At 43.1% G+C, this 19,017-nt stretch overlaps 2 protein-coding genes across 6 annotated transcripts in view; one reads left to right on the forward strand and one right to left on the reverse strand.

Moving 5' to 3' along the window:
* Positions 1-19,017, reverse strand: part of corn (microtubule-binding protein cornetto) — a 46,117-nt gene that overhangs the window by 3,331 nt on the left and 23,769 nt on the right. For 3 of the 5 annotated variants that reach the window (XM_031978040.2, XM_031978039.2, XM_031978044.2), the window contains exons 2-7: positions 3,058-3,423; positions 1,668-2,112; positions 681-1,592; positions 413-528; positions 192-332; positions 16-113 (exon numbers count right to left, since the gene is read on the reverse strand). In XM_031978040.2, coding sequence (XP_031833900.2) covers positions 16-113; positions 192-332; positions 413-528; positions 681-1,592; positions 1,668-2,112; positions 3,058-3,405 — 2,060 coding nt within the window. In that variant the 5' untranslated portion in view covers positions 3,406-3,423. Of the gene's footprint in view, positions 1-15; positions 114-191; positions 333-412; positions 529-680; positions 1,593-1,667; positions 2,113-3,057; positions 3,424-11,035; positions 11,170-19,017 lie in introns of those variants that run through there. The other 2 variants (XM_031978041.2, XM_031978042.2) reach the window with 2 other exon arrangements.
* On the forward strand, positions 11,253-12,272 carry LOC116427561 (poor Imd response upon knock-in). The gene has a single exon (XM_031978054.2). It carries the CDS (start codon positions 11,253-11,255, stop codon positions 11,880-11,882), a length of 630 nt encoding a protein of 209 aa, XP_031833914.1. The 3' UTR covers positions 11,883-12,272.

Consider the following 19,017-nt stretch of genomic DNA (forward strand, 5'->3'; position numbering starts at 1 on the left):
TGCATGGACACGTACCTTCGTTGTTCGCTAATTCTAACTAGGTGTTTACATTCCTCGGTTTGCCTTTCCAATTCCAGTTCGCGCTTTGTTAGCATCTCTTCCTTTTTGGAAAGCTGGAGATTCAATCGAATAAGTAAACAATTTTTATTTATCGATCGAAGTTTTCAGCTTCGTTCGATGAAAATATATACCTCTGCCTCCGCCTCTTTCAGAGCTTCCGCTAAAGTAGCTTTCTCTTCTTGCAGGAAGTCTTGCATCTCGGCTGATTCCGCTTCTAACTCTTGTTGTTGCTGCAGCAGCGCTTTCTGAGCAGCCAGACTCTTTTCCAAATCCTTTGTGAACAGATACATAGCATCAGCGGTTTCGAAACATAAAATGTTCAATGATAGCTCACTGTTCAAGGACATCTTACCCTACTTAACATACGGCACAAAGACTGTAGATCCGCTATTTCTAATTGCTGATTAGCGACCACTTGTCCGGAGGATTGCAAATGGCACTCGAGTTCCAGAAAACTGTCACTGCCTTCTGCAATTAACATTAACATGTAAGACAACGGGTACAAAAGCAACAGCATTCAAGAAATAGAATACATTTTTGCACATGTCGACCGTCTCAACTCGGTATACTAAATTGCATGTAACACCTCGTGTGCTGATAGACACTCAGAGTCAACATACCTGCGTGCTCCGATTGCGGTGTACCAAGCATAGCAAGCACGCGCTGCGCGTTTCTATCCAGCTCTTGCCTGGCGAACGCATGATCAGCCTGTTCCTCTTCAAGTAAACGCTTCACCTCGATCACTTCAGCCTTCAGCTTCTCGTTCTCCTCTTTCTGACTGGTGGTCTCCTCCGTCAATCTCTTCAGATCGCACTGCATAGTCTGCATGTCCTCCCAGGTGCCTTCGGTTTGACAGCCCTCGTGCAATCTCTCAACCACTTCCGGTCCTGCAACCGCGCTAGGTACACCCGACAAGGCATTCTCTATATCCTGACCGGTTAAACCAGTCTGAACACTGGTCTCATGATAAATACGCGTCTTCTCTGCCACTTTGTGCCTAGGGTAGGGCGGCAAGCTCTTGTGAACAGAAGACTCTTTGCCGATAGCTTTTTTCTCGACCTGCCTGTTCAGACTAGCATCTCTGCTGCCAGACCTACTTCTGGTCACTTTGTCGGTCTTCTCGCTGGCCTTGGAAATAATGATCTTATTCCTGTTCCTCCTGGGCAAAGTTGCATAAGTGTCTAAAGCCTTGTTGTCCGTGCTGATCATCATTTTATCGGGCCTGGAGGGCCTCGACATCTCTCCCCGGCCTGTGTAAGGCACCCTCGGAGTACCCAGTGGCTTTCGTACCTCCTCGGACGGCGTGGAACTAGGAGTGCGAGCTCCCCTTGTGCTGGACCCTCCCCTGGACCTACAGCTACCACCAAGACCCCTTCCTCGCTGGGCTAGGTCCTTATTGATCTCCGTGGTCAACGCTGATGGCAGTGAATCGGGTATTGGCCTCGTCCTCGTCCTCGGCGTCGCGGAAGCCGTTCCTGAACGGAATGCCGTCGACACCCGGTTACTTACAGGCGTACCTTCCAATGTACCTGCTGTCATCGATAAGTTTCAATCAGTTCTACCCTGACGGGTGCTATAAAACATTTTTATTACTGCCCCGAACTTACCTTCCTTCGTTGTCGATTTCTCTCTAGACCTAGCCCTGTCCCTTGTCGCGGGCTGAGTCTTGCTGAGTATACTCCTCGGCGTGGCCGTTCTTGGCTTGGATCTAGGGGTGGCAGCGACATAGCTAGTGGTCAAGGGTGTCGGTTTAGCTCTGATGTTCTTCTGCGCGTCCGTTGCGGTTGCCTTCTTCTTGCTGACGCTGGAAGTGGCCACCGTCCTCTTCGTGTTTGTACGGTTGCCGCGAGCCGACACGCTGCCAGCGATTGACGAGCTCTCGCTGCCGCCCTCGCTTGTCCCCTCGCCCCCGGTGGTCAAACGAACATCGTCCGGCAGAGTTGCGCATGGGTCCTCGTACACGGAGCAGCAACTAACCAAGCTGGAGTCGCATGAGGCTTCGTCTAAGCCGCCGCAACTGCTCGCGTAGTCCAGGCTATTTCTGCTTCGCACCTGGACAAAATTAGTTCGACGACTGTTATTGTAACTTAATTTGTCGTTGTTAAATCAATGAGAACGTTTTGCCAGAAACTGATCCTATTAACAGGATGAAAATGCTACCTTCTAGCAGGAAGGATTAACCCTTCCCACTCGATAGGCGACTACTAGTCGCCATTCGATTGAACACAGTAATATCGTCAAATTTAAAATTCAATATTACACTTTGTGGAAGGCATCGACAGGTCAAACATAAAAATAAAATAGTTCTGTCTCTTAAATTATGCAAGATTTTTCTTTACGTTAGTTGCAAATAATGTTATCGATATTTCATCAGGAAATAACGAATATTTATAATATCAAATATTATTCAGTGCAAAGGGTTAAGTAAAAATCGTTAATAATTGAAGAAATTATTCACAGAATTCTGTCGAATCGAATGGACGTTTCCTCGAACCAGAATTTAATATATTCACAATTGATTTATTTTAAATTATCATTGTAAGTATCACCTTTGTTATAAAATCCATTTTCTCCTATTAACACGTTGAATGCCGCTCGGTTTCATACAGCAAAATACATGAAGTAGAAAAAGTATAATATTTAATTTTCGATTAAACTGCACTATTATCACAACACGTTCATCTAGCTGAATATAACTGCATTGAGTAGTATTGTCTATAATATAGAAACGTTTTCAAACAATCATCGTTTTACTGAGTGAATTATAGTAATTCGATTTGGTTGGAGGTCACCCGTAACTCCCGTGGCATTCAACGTGTTAATTACCGTATGACGCTTGTTTTGTCCGATCAGACGCGAGGCCGTTAGGGGATGATTTCCCGGAATCCTCTCTCCACCATTTTGCAGAAGCGGTTCCGGCCATTTCCGCCTTAATAATTGAACGGCGCAACAACCCGCCACCTTTTTCAACGGACGTAGTCCGATCGATCATCTTACCCTTGGAACCTCGGTAGCGCAACCCTCCACGCCGCTGTCGCTGCCGTCCTTGCTGTCCTTGCCCTCGGCGCCGTAGTCCTTCCTGTCCACGGACAGAGTCTGCTCGGACTTGTGGCCCTCGGACTCCGTCACGTGGATCACGGTAATGTTGCAGTCGCTGTTCATCGTGCCGTCCAGGTCCTCTTCGTTCAACAGATTGCTAGCGTCGACCAATGGCGACGCGAGATCCTCCGGTACCCCCGAATCCTGTCGCGCGACATTCTGCACGGGGGACACTTTCAGGCTATTGTCCTCGAGAGGCGTCTCCATCTCGAGGCTAGCTTGCTCGTTGCTCGGGCTGACGCTCATTTCGTGGGTGCCATCATCCTGAAATGAATGGCAAATCGTTACTCCCCATTGTCTTTCATTTTTTGTCTGCGCTGTCCCCTTCACTTTTCTCGAACTACCACTGAATAACATTTCGAATGTTATTCGAATAAATGGAGACACGTAGACCAGTGACAATTTCTTCATAATATATTTGAAATTCAGACTATCCTGGACAAAATGAGAAGGTCAACCCGAAGAAAATCGAGCGAACGAAATGCTAAGAAATCAGAAAGCGCTTTGACATAAAAATGCAAAAACCAAGGCGAAAAGATTCAAAGAACGCAGAGTGAACAGTGTGCGACTGCTGGAACGAGATTAAGATGGAATTCCGTGAAAATCGCGAGAGCAAACAAGGATTTCACGTTTTATCGAGATTCGGTGAATATCGAGAATCACGTTCCCCATTCCCCGCGTTCCGAATCGCGCGGATTCAATTCACTCGCGAAATAAGGAAATGCATGTTACGTAACGCAGCCAGTAAAAGCCAATTTCCTTTTCCTGTTCCTTTATTTTCATTGGTATGTTAATAAATCGCGCGATTCGCCGGACGGCTACGTCCCACGGTGGTCGATTAATTTGAGAAGTAGGACAAAATCAATGTTATTGGAAAACTTGCATTTTTTTGTAAATCATAAAACAAAATGTAAATACTAACAGGGAATTCACATCGTTTTCTTTTCTATTCACTACAACGGTCGAGATCATGTAGAACATTTACTCTTCACTGTTTCATGTCGAAAATTACACCCTTTAACAATGTATGACTCTGAAACTGTTACTTATTTTGACTTCAAGAAAATGCATAATATAGTTCAAATATTAGTAGGTATATCTGAAAATGGTCTGCATCAAAAAGTGCACCGGTTATTTCAAAAATTCCTTCAATGTTGTAATCCTTTTAACACGTTGACTGCTACAAAAAACATCACTTATCCTTTCTATAGCAAAGATACAAAGCAAGAATTATTAACTCTTTGATATGAAAATTCTTATATTACCTTATTATATAGTTATTTACGTTACGGAAAATTTGTATTCGAAATCAATCATCTTCCAAGTCATAATTATTTTCTTGTAATTTGAAAGCTCTGGTCATCGCCGTGGCAGTCGAAGTGTTCGGCCATTTCGATTTTTCACATGATCTGGCACATATTTATTCCGACGGATGTGAAAAAATGTCTGTTCAGATTCGAACAATTTGTAAATGCCTCCATTGTTTCGGTTGTCGGTAAGATTAAATGAAGAAAACGTGTCAGTTGTACGTAGTAAGCCATAATAAATTAAATTACATAAGAATGTCCAGTTGTTAAAACAATTCTTTTCCCATTTTCGTCCCAGTTTGCCCGAGGATCGGCCGCTGCGCGTCCTTCTACAATCGGACCGGAAATGATGCAACCGCGACGCAGCGAGCACCGCTCGATCGAGTCGCGAAACGAGCGGACGAAAAACATCGAAAGCTGGACGAGGATGAGCGCCGACGTGTCCCGGCCACTGGACAACGGGGATCGATGGGAAGCAATTAAAATCCGAATCTTGACCGTGGAAAACGCGCGCAATCGCCGGCGATATTCGATTACCACGATACAATATCCGCCGTGGGCGTTCCTTCCAGACTCGCGAGGACTAATGGTTTTCGGGATCGCGCGGGGAACATCGATGAAAGCTTAATACCTGCCCCCGAATCGCTCGAGGAAATTCCTGACGAGCGGGATTAGTGGACTCGCCTGTGAAACATGTACAGGACGCTTCAAATCACGGGTTTCGGAATTCGGAGAGAATATTCTGAACATCCGCGAATTACCTATTTTTCGTGTAATAGATTGTAAATTGTTTAGAGGTAGTATCGTAATGTAGATTTGTAGTTGTTGGTTCAAATAAGGATTTTCGACTATCTTCACCCTTTGCATTCGAGTTTTTCACTGGAAATATTTAACATTTTTCGACGAGATACAGACGAAATTGTTTGAAGCTAATTTAATGATTCACGGATAAATTAAGCGACAAAGATATTTTAAATATTTCCTATAGCAATACTAAGTTTAATTTGAAATATTAAATATTCAACTTCATAGTTCTTCTGTATCGAATCAAGTAATGATTGAGAGTCACTCCAGTGCAAAGAGTTAAGACAGAGGATAAGCATGGGGACTTTATAGCTATTACTATGAATAGGTAAAGGAGGAATTCTGAAGTATTAACACGTTGAATGTTAAATGATTTTATAGAGAAAACTAGATAAAATGCGTTCATTTAGCTGAATGTCACTGTATTAGGTAGAATTATTTATGATATAGAAATGTTTTCGAATAATCATCCTTGAATCGAGCGAACAATAATAATTTGATTTGATTGTGCGTCACCCACGATCTACGATCGTTGTAACGATTAAAGTTATAAACGAAAAGCAGCATTCCTCCTATCCGAGAGTTCCAACTCGACGTATTTGCTTCAGCATTTTTCAGGGAACCGCGAACGTTATCACGACCTCTAAAATAATTTTAGCAATATAAAGCGGTTCGTTATCGGCGGGACACGTATTGGTCGCGCAGAAAATTCCCTGGAAAAATTCGTCGACTAACGCAACGATTTTGGAGTGCAAAAAACGAAACGGAATTCCTGGCGAATAGTTCTCTCCATCGCTGAACGAAATTTGCGATATGAAGCAATTAATGCCACCTCGCCGCGAATTTCTCGCCGTGAATCACGGCTGCCGCGTGTTGTGTACACGTGAAACGAATTACGAACGAGCCTTGTTACCGAATTACGTAATGCGAAATGTTATTTATGATTGGTCGCCGGCCGACGCTCGTGGAACCATTTCCTCGTGGTCTCACGGAGAACCTCGCGAATGGAATAATAAGCGAAAAGAACGTCAGATGGACGATAGCAGCGCACGATGTAAAACACGTGCTCTGGTTTTTTGAAAAAGCGTGATATGAGACAGGTACTCCTAACCCCTTGCCCTATGACTTACTTCTTAACTATGAACAATACAATTACTTTGCCATTAACGCTAGAACTACCGAGCATTTGATACGATTGAAATGTAATCGCTATGAATATTGTAGTAATAGATTATTTTCGGTTTCTTCAGACATTCATTGTAGTATTCAAGTGAAACTATTTATTTTCAAAATCGTTTCGAATATTCAATGCTTTGGAGATATCAATAATTGCGAAACAGGAAAACTGAAACCAGTCATTTTGACTGGTACGTAGTTCCAGTGTTAATAATCGTTTCGAAAAAGAGTAAATATTTTTATACATCGGTTCTGTTCTCATAATTGTTTCCAAGTAATTTGGACGCTCCGGTCATTGGTCACCGTGGTAATTAACATGTTAATTAGATAGATGTTCTTTTGAATTTTAATTCTCTTTTCAACGCGCGTCGTTGTCGATCATTTTCCAAACAGAATGAACGCAATTTCGAAGGTGTAATTCATTGTTCAGTTTATCCTTTCATTAGACTTCCTCACTCCATTTTCAAGTAATTCATTGCTCTACTTGGAAATGTTTTCACGTCGATTTCATTGTAACTTCGTAGTATCTCAGCATTACCCTTCTCGTTCTCCGACTTTTCTATCATTATTACTCTGTAGCGCAGTAACGAAGATATCAGTATCATTACTGTTTTTACTTTAGCTTTCTCTTGCCGAAAATAAAGCTAAATAACAGTGTAACTTAAGAGCCATGACACCGAATCGTTCCTAATTAATTCTAATACCATTTGCGTCTGTTACGATGCGATAAATAACGTTGTACGTAACACTTTGAATCCTCGTGCCGGTCAACGTGTTAATATCGTCAGTTTCCGCGAATAGTTTATGAAAGTACGAATTGGTATAAACATTCGGTGCGGATCGGCGTCTAAAAATATTCCGCGCGACCGTTTCGCTCTCCGAGCGAGCCTCTCTGCTTCCGTCCGCAATCATTCCATCTTAATCTGTCGCATGTTTCACGCCTGCCCCCTTCGCCCCGCCGTCCGCCGTCCCCGTCCTCCCCCTTCTTCCGCGCAATTACGTATTTTAGCAGTAATCGACGAAGAACGCCGCGTCACTAGCCGGTGTTCCCCTATTTCGCGGCGTTGAATCGCGTACGACGCGATTCGAGTGCGCTCCCGCCGACACTGTCATTGAACAATTATCCCCGCCCGAGCCAATCGATCGCCTCGTATCGTTCGCGGGATTTATTGTCGCCGATAAACGTTGAGAAAGTCAATATCCGTGGCCGTGCAGGAAACGGCCGAACGATTGTTGCCGTTCGCATCGTCTGCCGGCCATGTTACGAGCGGCAACAATCATTTGGATCGCGCACACACGCGCGACGCCTGATTAACCCCTTGCACTATGATTTCCTCCTCAACTGTGATAGGTGCAACCACTTTACCGTTTAATATTCATTGGAAAACGAGGAAAATTGTAGGTACACTCTGTGTCCATGTTCGCTCTAAGGCAATTTCCAAAAGAAATCTTTTAATAGATATAATAATGTAGGCACGGTTTACGTGATAATAACTTTATTACAAACTAAACATTACTTCACTGAATTTGTAATGTTACGTTACGATACGAAGTTTATTAGTAGATATTATGGTATGAACAGTCATTTTTTATTACAAATTCTCGCGCCTCCCAGACTGGAAACCGCGGCTCTATAGTAATTAATAACACAGGAATAGTGTTTAATTAGAATTCAGAAGAATCGAGTAACATTTGCGGTGGGTATTTTTATTTCGTTCACGGTATTGTCCTCCGGTATTGTGCTTTGTTTGTATTTTCAGCGGTTTCTGCGGCATTAGTTTGAATGCATATAGGAATATTACCCAAATGTTGGCGGTGTTTTGAAAATTGTCTGTCTTTTTCGCAAAATGTTACTCTGACAATAGATGATGAAACTGTTTAAGAGGTTATGCGAAAAACAAATGAATAACAGCAACAGCAGTACAAACATTGGCAGTAAGAAAAATCTGACGTTTCATATGCACCAATAATAGAAGAAGCGGTAAGAATCACAAGTGCAAGGAAGAGTCAAGTTCATTGCTCACGTGCTGTGGTGATCCAACATTCTTAACAGACGGTGTGTACAATATAATACGTGTATATAATATAATAACACGTAACCGGCTAAACAAGTGTAAACAAGATGATTACGCGTTGTTGGCCGCGTCTCTGGCTTGCGCAACGCCGTATAAACAATGTGCTTAGTAGTAATGTTTATATTAAATTACTGAGTAACGCCGATGACATAGTAGCGTAAATAAACTGAAAGCGTTTCAAATAACAATTACCCGACAAATGCATGAACTTCTCGATTGAACCAGACAAATTCTTATTAACACGTTGCATGCCAACCAAATTGAATTACTGTAGTTCACTCAATTAAACAATGATTATTGGAAAACCTTTGTATATTATAAATAATGCTACCTAATACTGTGACATTCAGCTAAATGAACGTGCAATATAATTCAATTCAATCAAATGATTTAACACATTTGCATCGTTAAGCGGAATAATCCGCTCACAATAACTGTTGCTTATCACCAATTACTTTTAATTGCTATGCATTACTCGGTCCGAGCAGATTAATTTCAATCAGAAGCTTGAAAGACTTTCAGTCGAGCATATCTGATTTATGAAAGCTTCACATTTACAGCGAAGATGAAAATGAGTTAATATTATATTTCTTTCCATTTTGCGTGTGTTGCTCTATGAAATCCCGCGGTATACAAAGCATTAACGTCTTCAAGCCATTATCATTGCTAAGAGGTCGAAATCAGATTCGTGTTCCAATCATTTTTCCAATCGAACGTCATTGAAGATCCCACGAACCATCGGAACGTTATCGAAAAATTACTTGAAACCGAGTTACCTCAGTTTTCCAGTTCTCGGAACCATAGAAGAAGATCAAACAATCGACCGACATGCCTCAGAAAGGGAAGTCCCGCGAAGGTTGTCCACGCACGAGCGCCAGAACGCTAGCGAAACACGAAAATCACCGGCCTTCAGATAGAAAGCCGTTCCCCGCCGTGATAATCGGGCCGAAGTGTGACCGAGAACTTTGAAAGTGCTCGTGGCACGTGGCTAAAGTCTCGCCGGGAAGCCCCGTAGCCGGCGAGGAGGCCGATTGGCCGGACATGGCAGCGCGCCGCGACTCGCCGGCCATTATTACGGCGCCCCGACGACGTTTGCGGTGCTGTACTGTTCGGACGTTCACACAACTCGCAACGCTGACCTCCAGCGGCCGATCGGCCGATTTTTTAACGCGAAATCGGAAATCGAGAGTGTCTAGAGCATTTACGACAGCCGGAGACACTGAAGATTCGGAATTTCTTCGCACAACTATCTTTTGTACTGTTAATCCTTCTTAATTTTGCTGCGATCAACTCTTCATCGAACTAAGGCAACAAGTGGAAGAACCGTTTCGTTGGGGCGTGGCAAGAGACTCATGGAAAATTTAATCCAAACGAGGATTCTCTATTGAAGGTCCCTTCTCACCGATGAATATTTAGTACCGTCTTCGTTGGTTGAAAATCGTATTACTAGAACGTCCATGTGATGGAAGAAGCTTTGGTCCTATGATCCTCAGCGCAAGATTCCAGGGAACTACCTGATGTTCGTTTGAATCATCGTTACATCATTCCTAGTTGCCGAGTAAGGGAAACCCCTTAAAACGCGTTGCGAAGTTAGAGGATCAAACCAGGTTGACATCATCAGTCGACGGCACTAGATTGTAAATGAGCCGCGAAATTCGACTGACTAATTTGTGTCACGAGTGGAATTTCATTAAACTGGAGAACGGAAAAGGGAAAATATTCTACAAGGAAAACCCGTTAGCGGGAAAGAACCTCTGAAATAGATAGCAACAACTTCCTTGAAAAAACAAGTGAACCCGACGCTCGAAAAGAAGAACGTGACACGATTGTTTAAGGAAAGTGTTCGAAAGTGAATAAAATTCTGCTAAAAGAACGGTTTTTCGTAATAAATGGTTCGAGCTTCAAAGCGGTCGGAGATGAGAAATAGTCGGTTGGTCCTCGACGCTGGAACAAAGGTGGTTGATCGACGAGGAGACAAAGAAGATCGAGATACAGCACAGCCGCAAGCGACGATGTCCTTATAACCGATCGAAGATCGGAAGAGCGTGTAACCGAGAGACTGAAGGAAAGTCGAGAATAAATCATCAAAGAAGACTGAACGTCTTGAAGAAGATTGCGAGCATTAAGGTGAGTCACGACACAAATCGATAGAAGCTTCTGGGAAATGACAGAGGACACTATTAATGGAAACGCTTTATCAAACATTTCCAGCATCCCGACAGGAGAGGTCAACGAATTAGTGTTTTTACGCGAGGAATCGAGCGGCTAACCGGAAGCAGCCTCCGCCAGTCGACTGTTCAAGGTCTAGACAACGGTCCAAGTGATTAAACACGAGAACATTCGCAAAAAGAATCTTAAGACAGGAGACCAAACGAATTATACGCTGCTGGAGGATCTACGGGATGATTGTGCAAGTTACAGTGAAAGGGTCCCAAGACAAAACACAAAGGAACAGCTAGATTTACCTTCTAACCCTCTACAAGCTGATTAACGGATAAAATCCCATCTACTTACGGTCCCGCGAGTGATCAGCGTGTCACGAAAGGAAAGAATAGATCGCCAGGTCTGCCGAGGTCAGAATAATCGACGACTACGGAGGAACTGCGGCCCGACTCCGCAGAAATCGATCTCCCTCCCGCGGATTGCATAAGTCGATTCCGGGCGGAGCAGTTTCGGTTTACCGGGACGATTCTACGATTACGCGAGCCGCGGGACACGCGATAGCGAGGACATGGGCGCGGGAGCAAGGAGCAGCGTCGAGAAGATCCGGGGAGACGGACTTTGCCTGAGGATCGCGTCGAACGAGAGGGCACTGGAGATCATCGGGGACGGCTGCAGCGTCGCGCTGGGCAAAAACTCGGGCAGCGTGAGCGTGATCGGCGATGGATGCCGACTGAGGATCGACCTGAACCACGGGGACGTGGAGTACACCGGGGATGGTGGCCGGGTGGTCTTGGGCCCGAAGTCCACGCGCAACAAGGTGAAATACGTCGGTGACGGGGGCAGAGTGTCCGTCGACGGTGAGCTGAGGACGAGAGCTAAGAGGCGGGACCAAGCCACGAAGGAGAAGATCGAGAAAAACGAAGGAGGAAACGAGAAACAGAAGGACAACGGAGCTTCGAAGACTGCGGAGGAAGAGGATAATCGCCTGAACGCGAAGATAGAGACGAAATCTGCGAAGAAGGAAGCTAAACCCGCGAAGAAGAAAGAGGAGAGAGCGAAGATCGTCACTAGACTGTACTGCGATCAGGAACTCGTCAGGAAATGGTTCGTGAATCCTGGATCGGTGATTGAATCCTTTGACGGGTCGTTCGCGAAGACTGGGCCTAAAGAGAGGAAGAGCAAAACTGAAGTTAAATGAGAAGACCGAGGGATTTAGGTGATCCTGATTCTTGCCTAGATTAATAAGATTCTCGTCTCATGATGGCTGCGTGCACGCGGAAGGATCATCTAGATTAACGGTATACGACTGGCATGTTTTGCGGAGGTAACTAGTCAAAGAAGCTCTGGTAGTATGCGTTCTGTATTGAATGTAGATACTTATGACTGCCCTTTGTAAAACATTCTGATATTTATATTATTTATATCTGTGAATAATCTTAATGTATAGAGGCAACAGTATTTTATCGAAAGTTCCTGTGACACTATATTTTAGAATACTAATCTTAAGCAACTGTACCTAAACGGTACAGTGAATCGTATACGAATAAAGGATCGGTAAATAAATTGTATCTTTGCGCATTGACAATGACCTTCGAGTTTCTTTTCCGTTTGCATATCCAAATCGACCGAGACGCTCATGTTTAATTAATAAGTTTGTACATGGGCAGATAGCAAAATTAGTTGTATTAGCATATGTATACCAAATCCATCCGATACGCTAGACGTTCCTCGGAAGATGTTCCCTTCGTAATGGGAGCGATAAGATACAGAAAAAACGTTCAAATGAAAAAGCATCGTTAGGCCCGCGAGCGACAACATGCGACAAGTGATAGGGAAAAAGTCAGCTTTAAGTGCGCGAAGCAATTATGTGCACGCATAGGAACGACGCTGACAGGACGTTTTTTTTATCGGCTTCGACGAGATAATAAACATTTTCGATAATTGCGATGTTGGGAACGGGCTGACGAGTCCGGACAGCGATCACGATGCGGCGAGTTGCGCGTCAGAGTTTCGTGACCGTCCGCAGTCGGTTCGAATAATAAAAAAGGAACATAGAATCTCGCTCCATAGAAACGGCGTGTGCGTGATCGATAGCCTGCCCGCGTAAATCATCGACGAGTCTCGAATAATCGAACCTCCGCGCCGTTCATCGAATTCTCGGATGAAATTACGACGCGACAAATCGACGCCGAGAGGAACAAAGAATTAACGCGCTGAATGAGACACCGTCCCCGTGTCGCGAACGAAGAAAAACATTTTCCATCGAAGCCACGAAGTCCATTATGTCATTCAATGAATCCTATTGTGCTCACGGGAATCACTGATGCTATCAGCCGTCCCCGATCGCGGAAAACACGTGCACGGTGCAACCAGTCGTCGGTTATCTTCTACTGGACACCTTGAATTCAGACGTTCCGATAATCGAAATTCCGGTGAAAGAACTTCGGGAGAACTCGATTCGATTTCCTCATCGTCGCTAGAGGCTACCGTTGAAATTGGCGAGTGTCGCGTTTCTTATTTCGCGACTATAGGTATTTTAACCCTTTGTGCTTGGAAGTTTTTCACTAGATATATTTTAACATTTTCTAATGATGTACAGACGATATTTTGTGAAACTTGAAGAGAAATCATACGTACATCGAGGAACGGATTTTATTAATTATTTTATTTCAATATTTCTCAAATTGATGCATTATACAAAGTATGATATTAAATATCAAATTTTATAGTTTCACTGTATGAAGTCAAGTGGTGGGAGTCACCTCTCGAGTGTAAAGGGCTAAAAGTGTTTTAGAAAACGATTTTGAAAATAGTTTCACTGGATTTCCTATAAAATGTCTAAGATACAAGACCGATCAACGTCAATTACAATTTCACCGCATTTACCATAGCTATGGCAAAGTGCGATGTAGTCTGCATATTATAAATGTGATATCACAGCAATTTGAGTCTGATAAAATTTTCCACTGTGCAGTTACGTTAGATCATACTATAACTTACACAACTATCGATCGCAGAAAAAGAATTCTGCCGCTATAGTGCCATATCAAAAAGATGATATACACGAAAGCCACTATAGTGGTGTACAGTAGCTAAAAGGTTAATGAACGTTTACCTAACGATTCACATAATATTCGACAAAAGTGATTCCAAGCCCAACTCTAAGGACTACTTTCACTTCGTCGATGTAACCGGTGGCAAACACGAAAACACCTGGATTAGATAATGTCGTTCCCAATTCGTAGGGAGTATCCCATAACCGGCGAGCACACAAATATCCCCGCGTCGAATTCACCAAGAGTCACCGTATATCTCGGCGAAATGATCGATCGTACATCTATCAGAATAAAAATGCGTGTCCACCGGGACTCCCCTAATCGACGATCGAATACACGCGAAAATTGAGTCACCGCGGATAACATCGACAGAGATAATTTCTATCAGCGAGCCTTAACACGTTGAACGCCATGGGGGTCACCGGTGACCCCCAACCAAGTCGAATTACTACAGTTCACTCAATTAAACGATGATTATTTGAAAACATTTCTATATTATATATAATGCTAGCTAATGCGGAGACAATCAGCTAAATGAACTTGCAACAATAACATTGCAATTCAATCGAATGGCTTAATGTCACATTTTTTTCATTTCGAGTATTTTGCTTTATGAAATCATGCGGCGTTGAACGTGTTAAACCGCGTAAATAGACCGTAACCGCGGATAAAATCTTCTGCAACCTCGAAATTAGATAGACCAAGGCTCTGCCACCCGAAATCTCTTCCGTGACCGCTGGTCAGTCGCGTTTAAAAGCCTCAGACTCGATCGATCGCGTTATCTTATCGTGAAAGTCAATGTCAATCCCCGAAACTCGGGGAAGTCCGCCGAGCACGCTTCAGCCCGGTCAGGGGGGCTTAACACTTCGACTGCCACGTCACCCGAATTCCGGTGACACTATTTTTTTACGTGAACTTAACACTAGAACAAGCGCCGAAGTTGACTTTTTGAAATTTATAGAAACTGCAAGAGTGCATCTATTCGCGTATTGCCAAATGAATTTCTTTGATCACTTCTCAGAGAAGAATCTGTTATATTTTTAATAATCGCAAGAAGAAGAAATTACGAATGTGTCATTTTGACCCGTTCGGTAGTTCTAGTGTTAAGCATTCTTGGTGACGTATCAAGCGAACCGAATTTTGTTAAGAGTGTCAGATATGATAAAGATAGATGAATCGTTACGAAGAATCGTAATTTTCGAGTGTCTGCTCTTTTATGGGAACCGTTTCTATTGTACAGAATTTTTTATCTGTGTATATTTGGCAGCCGAAGTGTTAACGAAACGCCATCCGCACGTGTAATCGAGATTCCTTTGTTTACCTTGTTTAGGACTCGTGCAGGTCTTTTCGCCTCTTGTAAAATTAAAAAATTAACAGGTTGGCCGCCACGAGGATTTAGAGCGTTTCGTACAACATTACTTATCGTGTCATAACGAACGAAAATGATACGATGACGATCTTCTCGATCGTAACATTCCATTCAATTCAATAAATCTATACAAAATATTGAAAAAATGCAACTGAAATGAATCACTGAGTTCTTAAATATAATGACGTATCTTGTAACTTTAAAGAACAATATCTATAGTTAATTTCAGTTTCTTCATGTAAAATATAAGATTATAGGTGTCCAAGTATGATTATAGGTGTACAAGTATGTGACACTGGTAGCGAACGTGTTAACACGTTGACAGCCACGGTGGTCACCGGTGACCGGAGCTTCCAAATTGCTTGAAAACAATTACAATAAGAAAATTGATATTGAATCAAAATATTTAGTGACACGGGAAGGTAGATAATAGTGTAATATGAATACTGTAACACCAAAACATTAATAATTACATCTAATACTATTTTTCTCTATTATAAAGGAATAAATCTTACTATAACAAAACGCTCGAAATTCTCGTAGTAGTCAACGTGTTAAGTTACTATTATTTAGTTAACGTAACTAAATATTTCGTCACATCAGTTTTCTCCTTATAATTGTTTTCAAGCAACTTCGTCGGCCGTGGCGGCGCGTGAAAAACACAGAATTCAATAATCCAATCGTATTGCAACCTCGTGCAGAACACAAGCGATAGTAGCGTTTGCGATAGCTTTGCACGCGACACCAACGGTGGTGTCACCGGCATTTGTCCGAAAATTCTCGCATTGGCAGCAACGCGGTGTCACCGGACGGCGTAGTGTTAGTATGGCGAGCAGCGCACAGGATGCGTTCGTTCCTTCATTAAATTCGAGGAGGCTCGCCCGGCGACGGGCGAGCAATGCGAAGAAGAAGGGGTTCCACCGGCCGTCGTTCAGCGGTTTTCCGCCGAAAGGTCGCTAGGTGGCTAATGGAGGTCAACCGGGGATCGTTAGCTTCCTCGTTCGCCCCCGGGAAACTACGAGCCTCGCTTCGCCGAACGTACTTTTTGCGAAAGGGGTGAAAAGCGGGCGGCGCCTCCCTCTTCTCCCACATTCGGAATCCCGCGAAGGAGAAACTTGTTTACGGGGAATGCCGGCGGAGGATTCGAGAGGATGTACGAACGCATTCGGTTGTTAAGCGTAATTGTTTCGTTGTGTACTGGGCGGTTCAAAGTTGGAGGACTTGTTGGCGATTCGAACCTCAATCGCGGTAATCGATGATTACGACTTTGTTGTTACAAACTTATGATTTATCGAGTTCTTGTTTGTATATGTGATTTGATCTTCTACAGAGCGATTCAAAGTTGGTGGTTCTTTCGTATTTGAAACGCGAAACGATCGAAGAATTAGTAAGGTGTTTCTTAATGTTAGCGATGTACAGGTAGATCTGTTGCGTGAACGTTTCAATTTATCGCGCTCTCGTCCTGTACAGGGCGATTCAAAGTTATGGGAAGTTAAAAGGCTCTTGAGGGAACTGACATCGTGAAGAAGTATACGCTCGATGAATTATCACATTCGTCTGTGTTACTTTCGTCTCTTACAGGCTGATTGAAAAGCGTCGAAGAAGTTCGTAGCTACGGATAAGTTGCGATAATTCGTCTATTCTAAACAATTACTGCTACGTATAAGAGCTAGCACCCGCAGGCTCGACGTTCGTTGAATAATCGGTGTAATAGGAGGCGGCGAAAAGAGCGTTCAAAAGAAGCGGTCGACAGGGGAAGTCAGTCGATCGCGCGCGGATGCAATTAACGAAATACAGTGGGATGAATAGAGCGCTTTGAGCGCTTCTACCCCAACCGAACAGAGCGCAACCGTTAATGAGGCCACGTGCGCCTCTCCTCGCAGACAATGCTGTCGCTACGACGGTATATAGGGTGGTCCACGCAGTTGTAAATATTGATCCGAGCGGAACAACGCCGTTCGGTCGAAACTCGTTGGCATTGTTCGAACAGGCTGAGCGGAAATTTTGTTTTCTTTATTTCGGCGGGGTAACGGGCAGCCTAACATCGTCCCAGTATTCGACATCGGTTGATCATCCGTATATATAGCAGTTCCGTAACATTAGTCAGCGATAGCAAAACAGAATTCGCGTGGACAACAGTGGTATAGGTTTTGGAAATATTTGATCGGATCCCGACGAACGTAGCCGCAATGCGGATAAAAAGACACTGAACTTTCGTACGTTTCTATATCTACAGGACCATTCATTTTTGATTGAACGGAACAGGGAGATTCAACGTTCCTCGAATGTGTGTTAATAGTTTATACTCGGAGCAACGTAACATGAATGATTAACCCCCAAGCTTGTGTAACTTTGAAATCACATACCAATATATTGGCATCTCGTTGATTTATTTAATTTTCCATAGCAAAGTGGTGAGTGAACTTCAGTAACTAATTAACTTAAACTTTTATACGTTCTAGCGTGAAAGTTCATCGTAATTTCAGAATAACAAGATATACTTGTTTTAATGCAATTATTAAAACTATCGAATTCTATAAGCTTGCGTCACTTTGAAATCACATACCAATATATTGGCATCTTATTGATTTATTTAAACGTTTCAGTGCTGGGGAGCGCTACAGCGCTCTTCTTGTGTTGTGCCAAAATTGCGGAGAGCGCGGAGGCGCTTCTGTTTATCAGTATCAATTATAATTTTCTTACTATGTTTCTCAAGAAATAAATCAAAGTAACTTGATTTATTTTTTGATATTTTTTTGTAATAACACAATATTTGTGATCTCATTAGATAAGTACTCTCATTAATTTTTTTGCATACACACCCAATCACTTCCGCATTTTTGGTAAATATCCACAAAAGCTGTTTAGCATCCAAACGGTTAATTTTCCATAGCAAAGTGGTGAATGAACTGCAGTAATTAATTAACTTAAACTTTTACACGCTCCACGTGAAAGTTCGTCGTAATTTCAAAATAACATGTTTTAATGCAATTATTAAAACTATCGAATACATTGTTAATTTGCATTTACAGATCGATATTTGTTCATTTCATGTTGCACACATGTTTTGATGGCCACGAAAAGAAATTCGGCCTATAGAGGGTTAATGAAGTCTGTAAATTGCAAGATTCCGTTTCCGACCCGTTTAAATATATCACCCTGTACACAAAAGAGGGTAATAAGTATCTTTGGCGTCAGCTCGTTCAGATCCCCGTCCCCCTCTCTTCTCCTCCCTCCACGCAACAGTAGCGCGGAGTGTTTCGTATTTAGAATCGCGTTTAACCCAGAAGCGAACACGAGGGCCGGCCGGGTCGCGAAAGAAAAATATTTCGTCTCGCGGATCAAGCCGCGCGCTCTTGCACCGTCGACGACGCGTTTGGTCCAGTTTCCGTCGTTGGTCGCGTGACACTCGAACGAGTCCCGCTTCTCTCGCTTTTTCTCCTCTCCTCCCGATTCGAAACAGTTTTACGCAAACGTTGCGGTAAATCGTTCCGCGTGAAACACTAATATGAAATAACAGACGCCGCGGGACGAGTACAGGACGATTCAGGAACAGTGAACCGATTCGAAAGCGGAAAGAAAACTCGACCAGTTGTATGGGGAATTGAAATATAACATTCAAATTGAAATGTACTCGCGCGTAAAATTGAAATCGAATTTCCTTCTGTGTACAGGTGGATTCAAACATGAAATCGCTTTGATCAATGTGAATCGAATAGATGCACATCCCGTACACAGTTTTCAAAAAACTTGACTCGAAGCAGTAATAAATGAACTCGGAATTATTTCCACCTACAGGTTGATTCAAAAGTATTACACAAAAATTTTAAACCGAAATCTTAGAAATAATGAGCTAAGATCAAAATCCCGACTGTACAGGCTACGGTTTTACAAAATTACAAAAAATC

The sequence above is a fragment of the Nomia melanderi genome, chromosome 8 (genome assembly GCF_051020985.1).
Source record: "Nomia melanderi isolate GNS246 chromosome 8, iyNomMela1, whole genome shotgun sequence".
In the NCBI taxonomy this organism is placed as follows: domain Eukaryota; kingdom Metazoa; phylum Arthropoda; class Insecta; order Hymenoptera; family Halictidae; genus Nomia; species Nomia melanderi.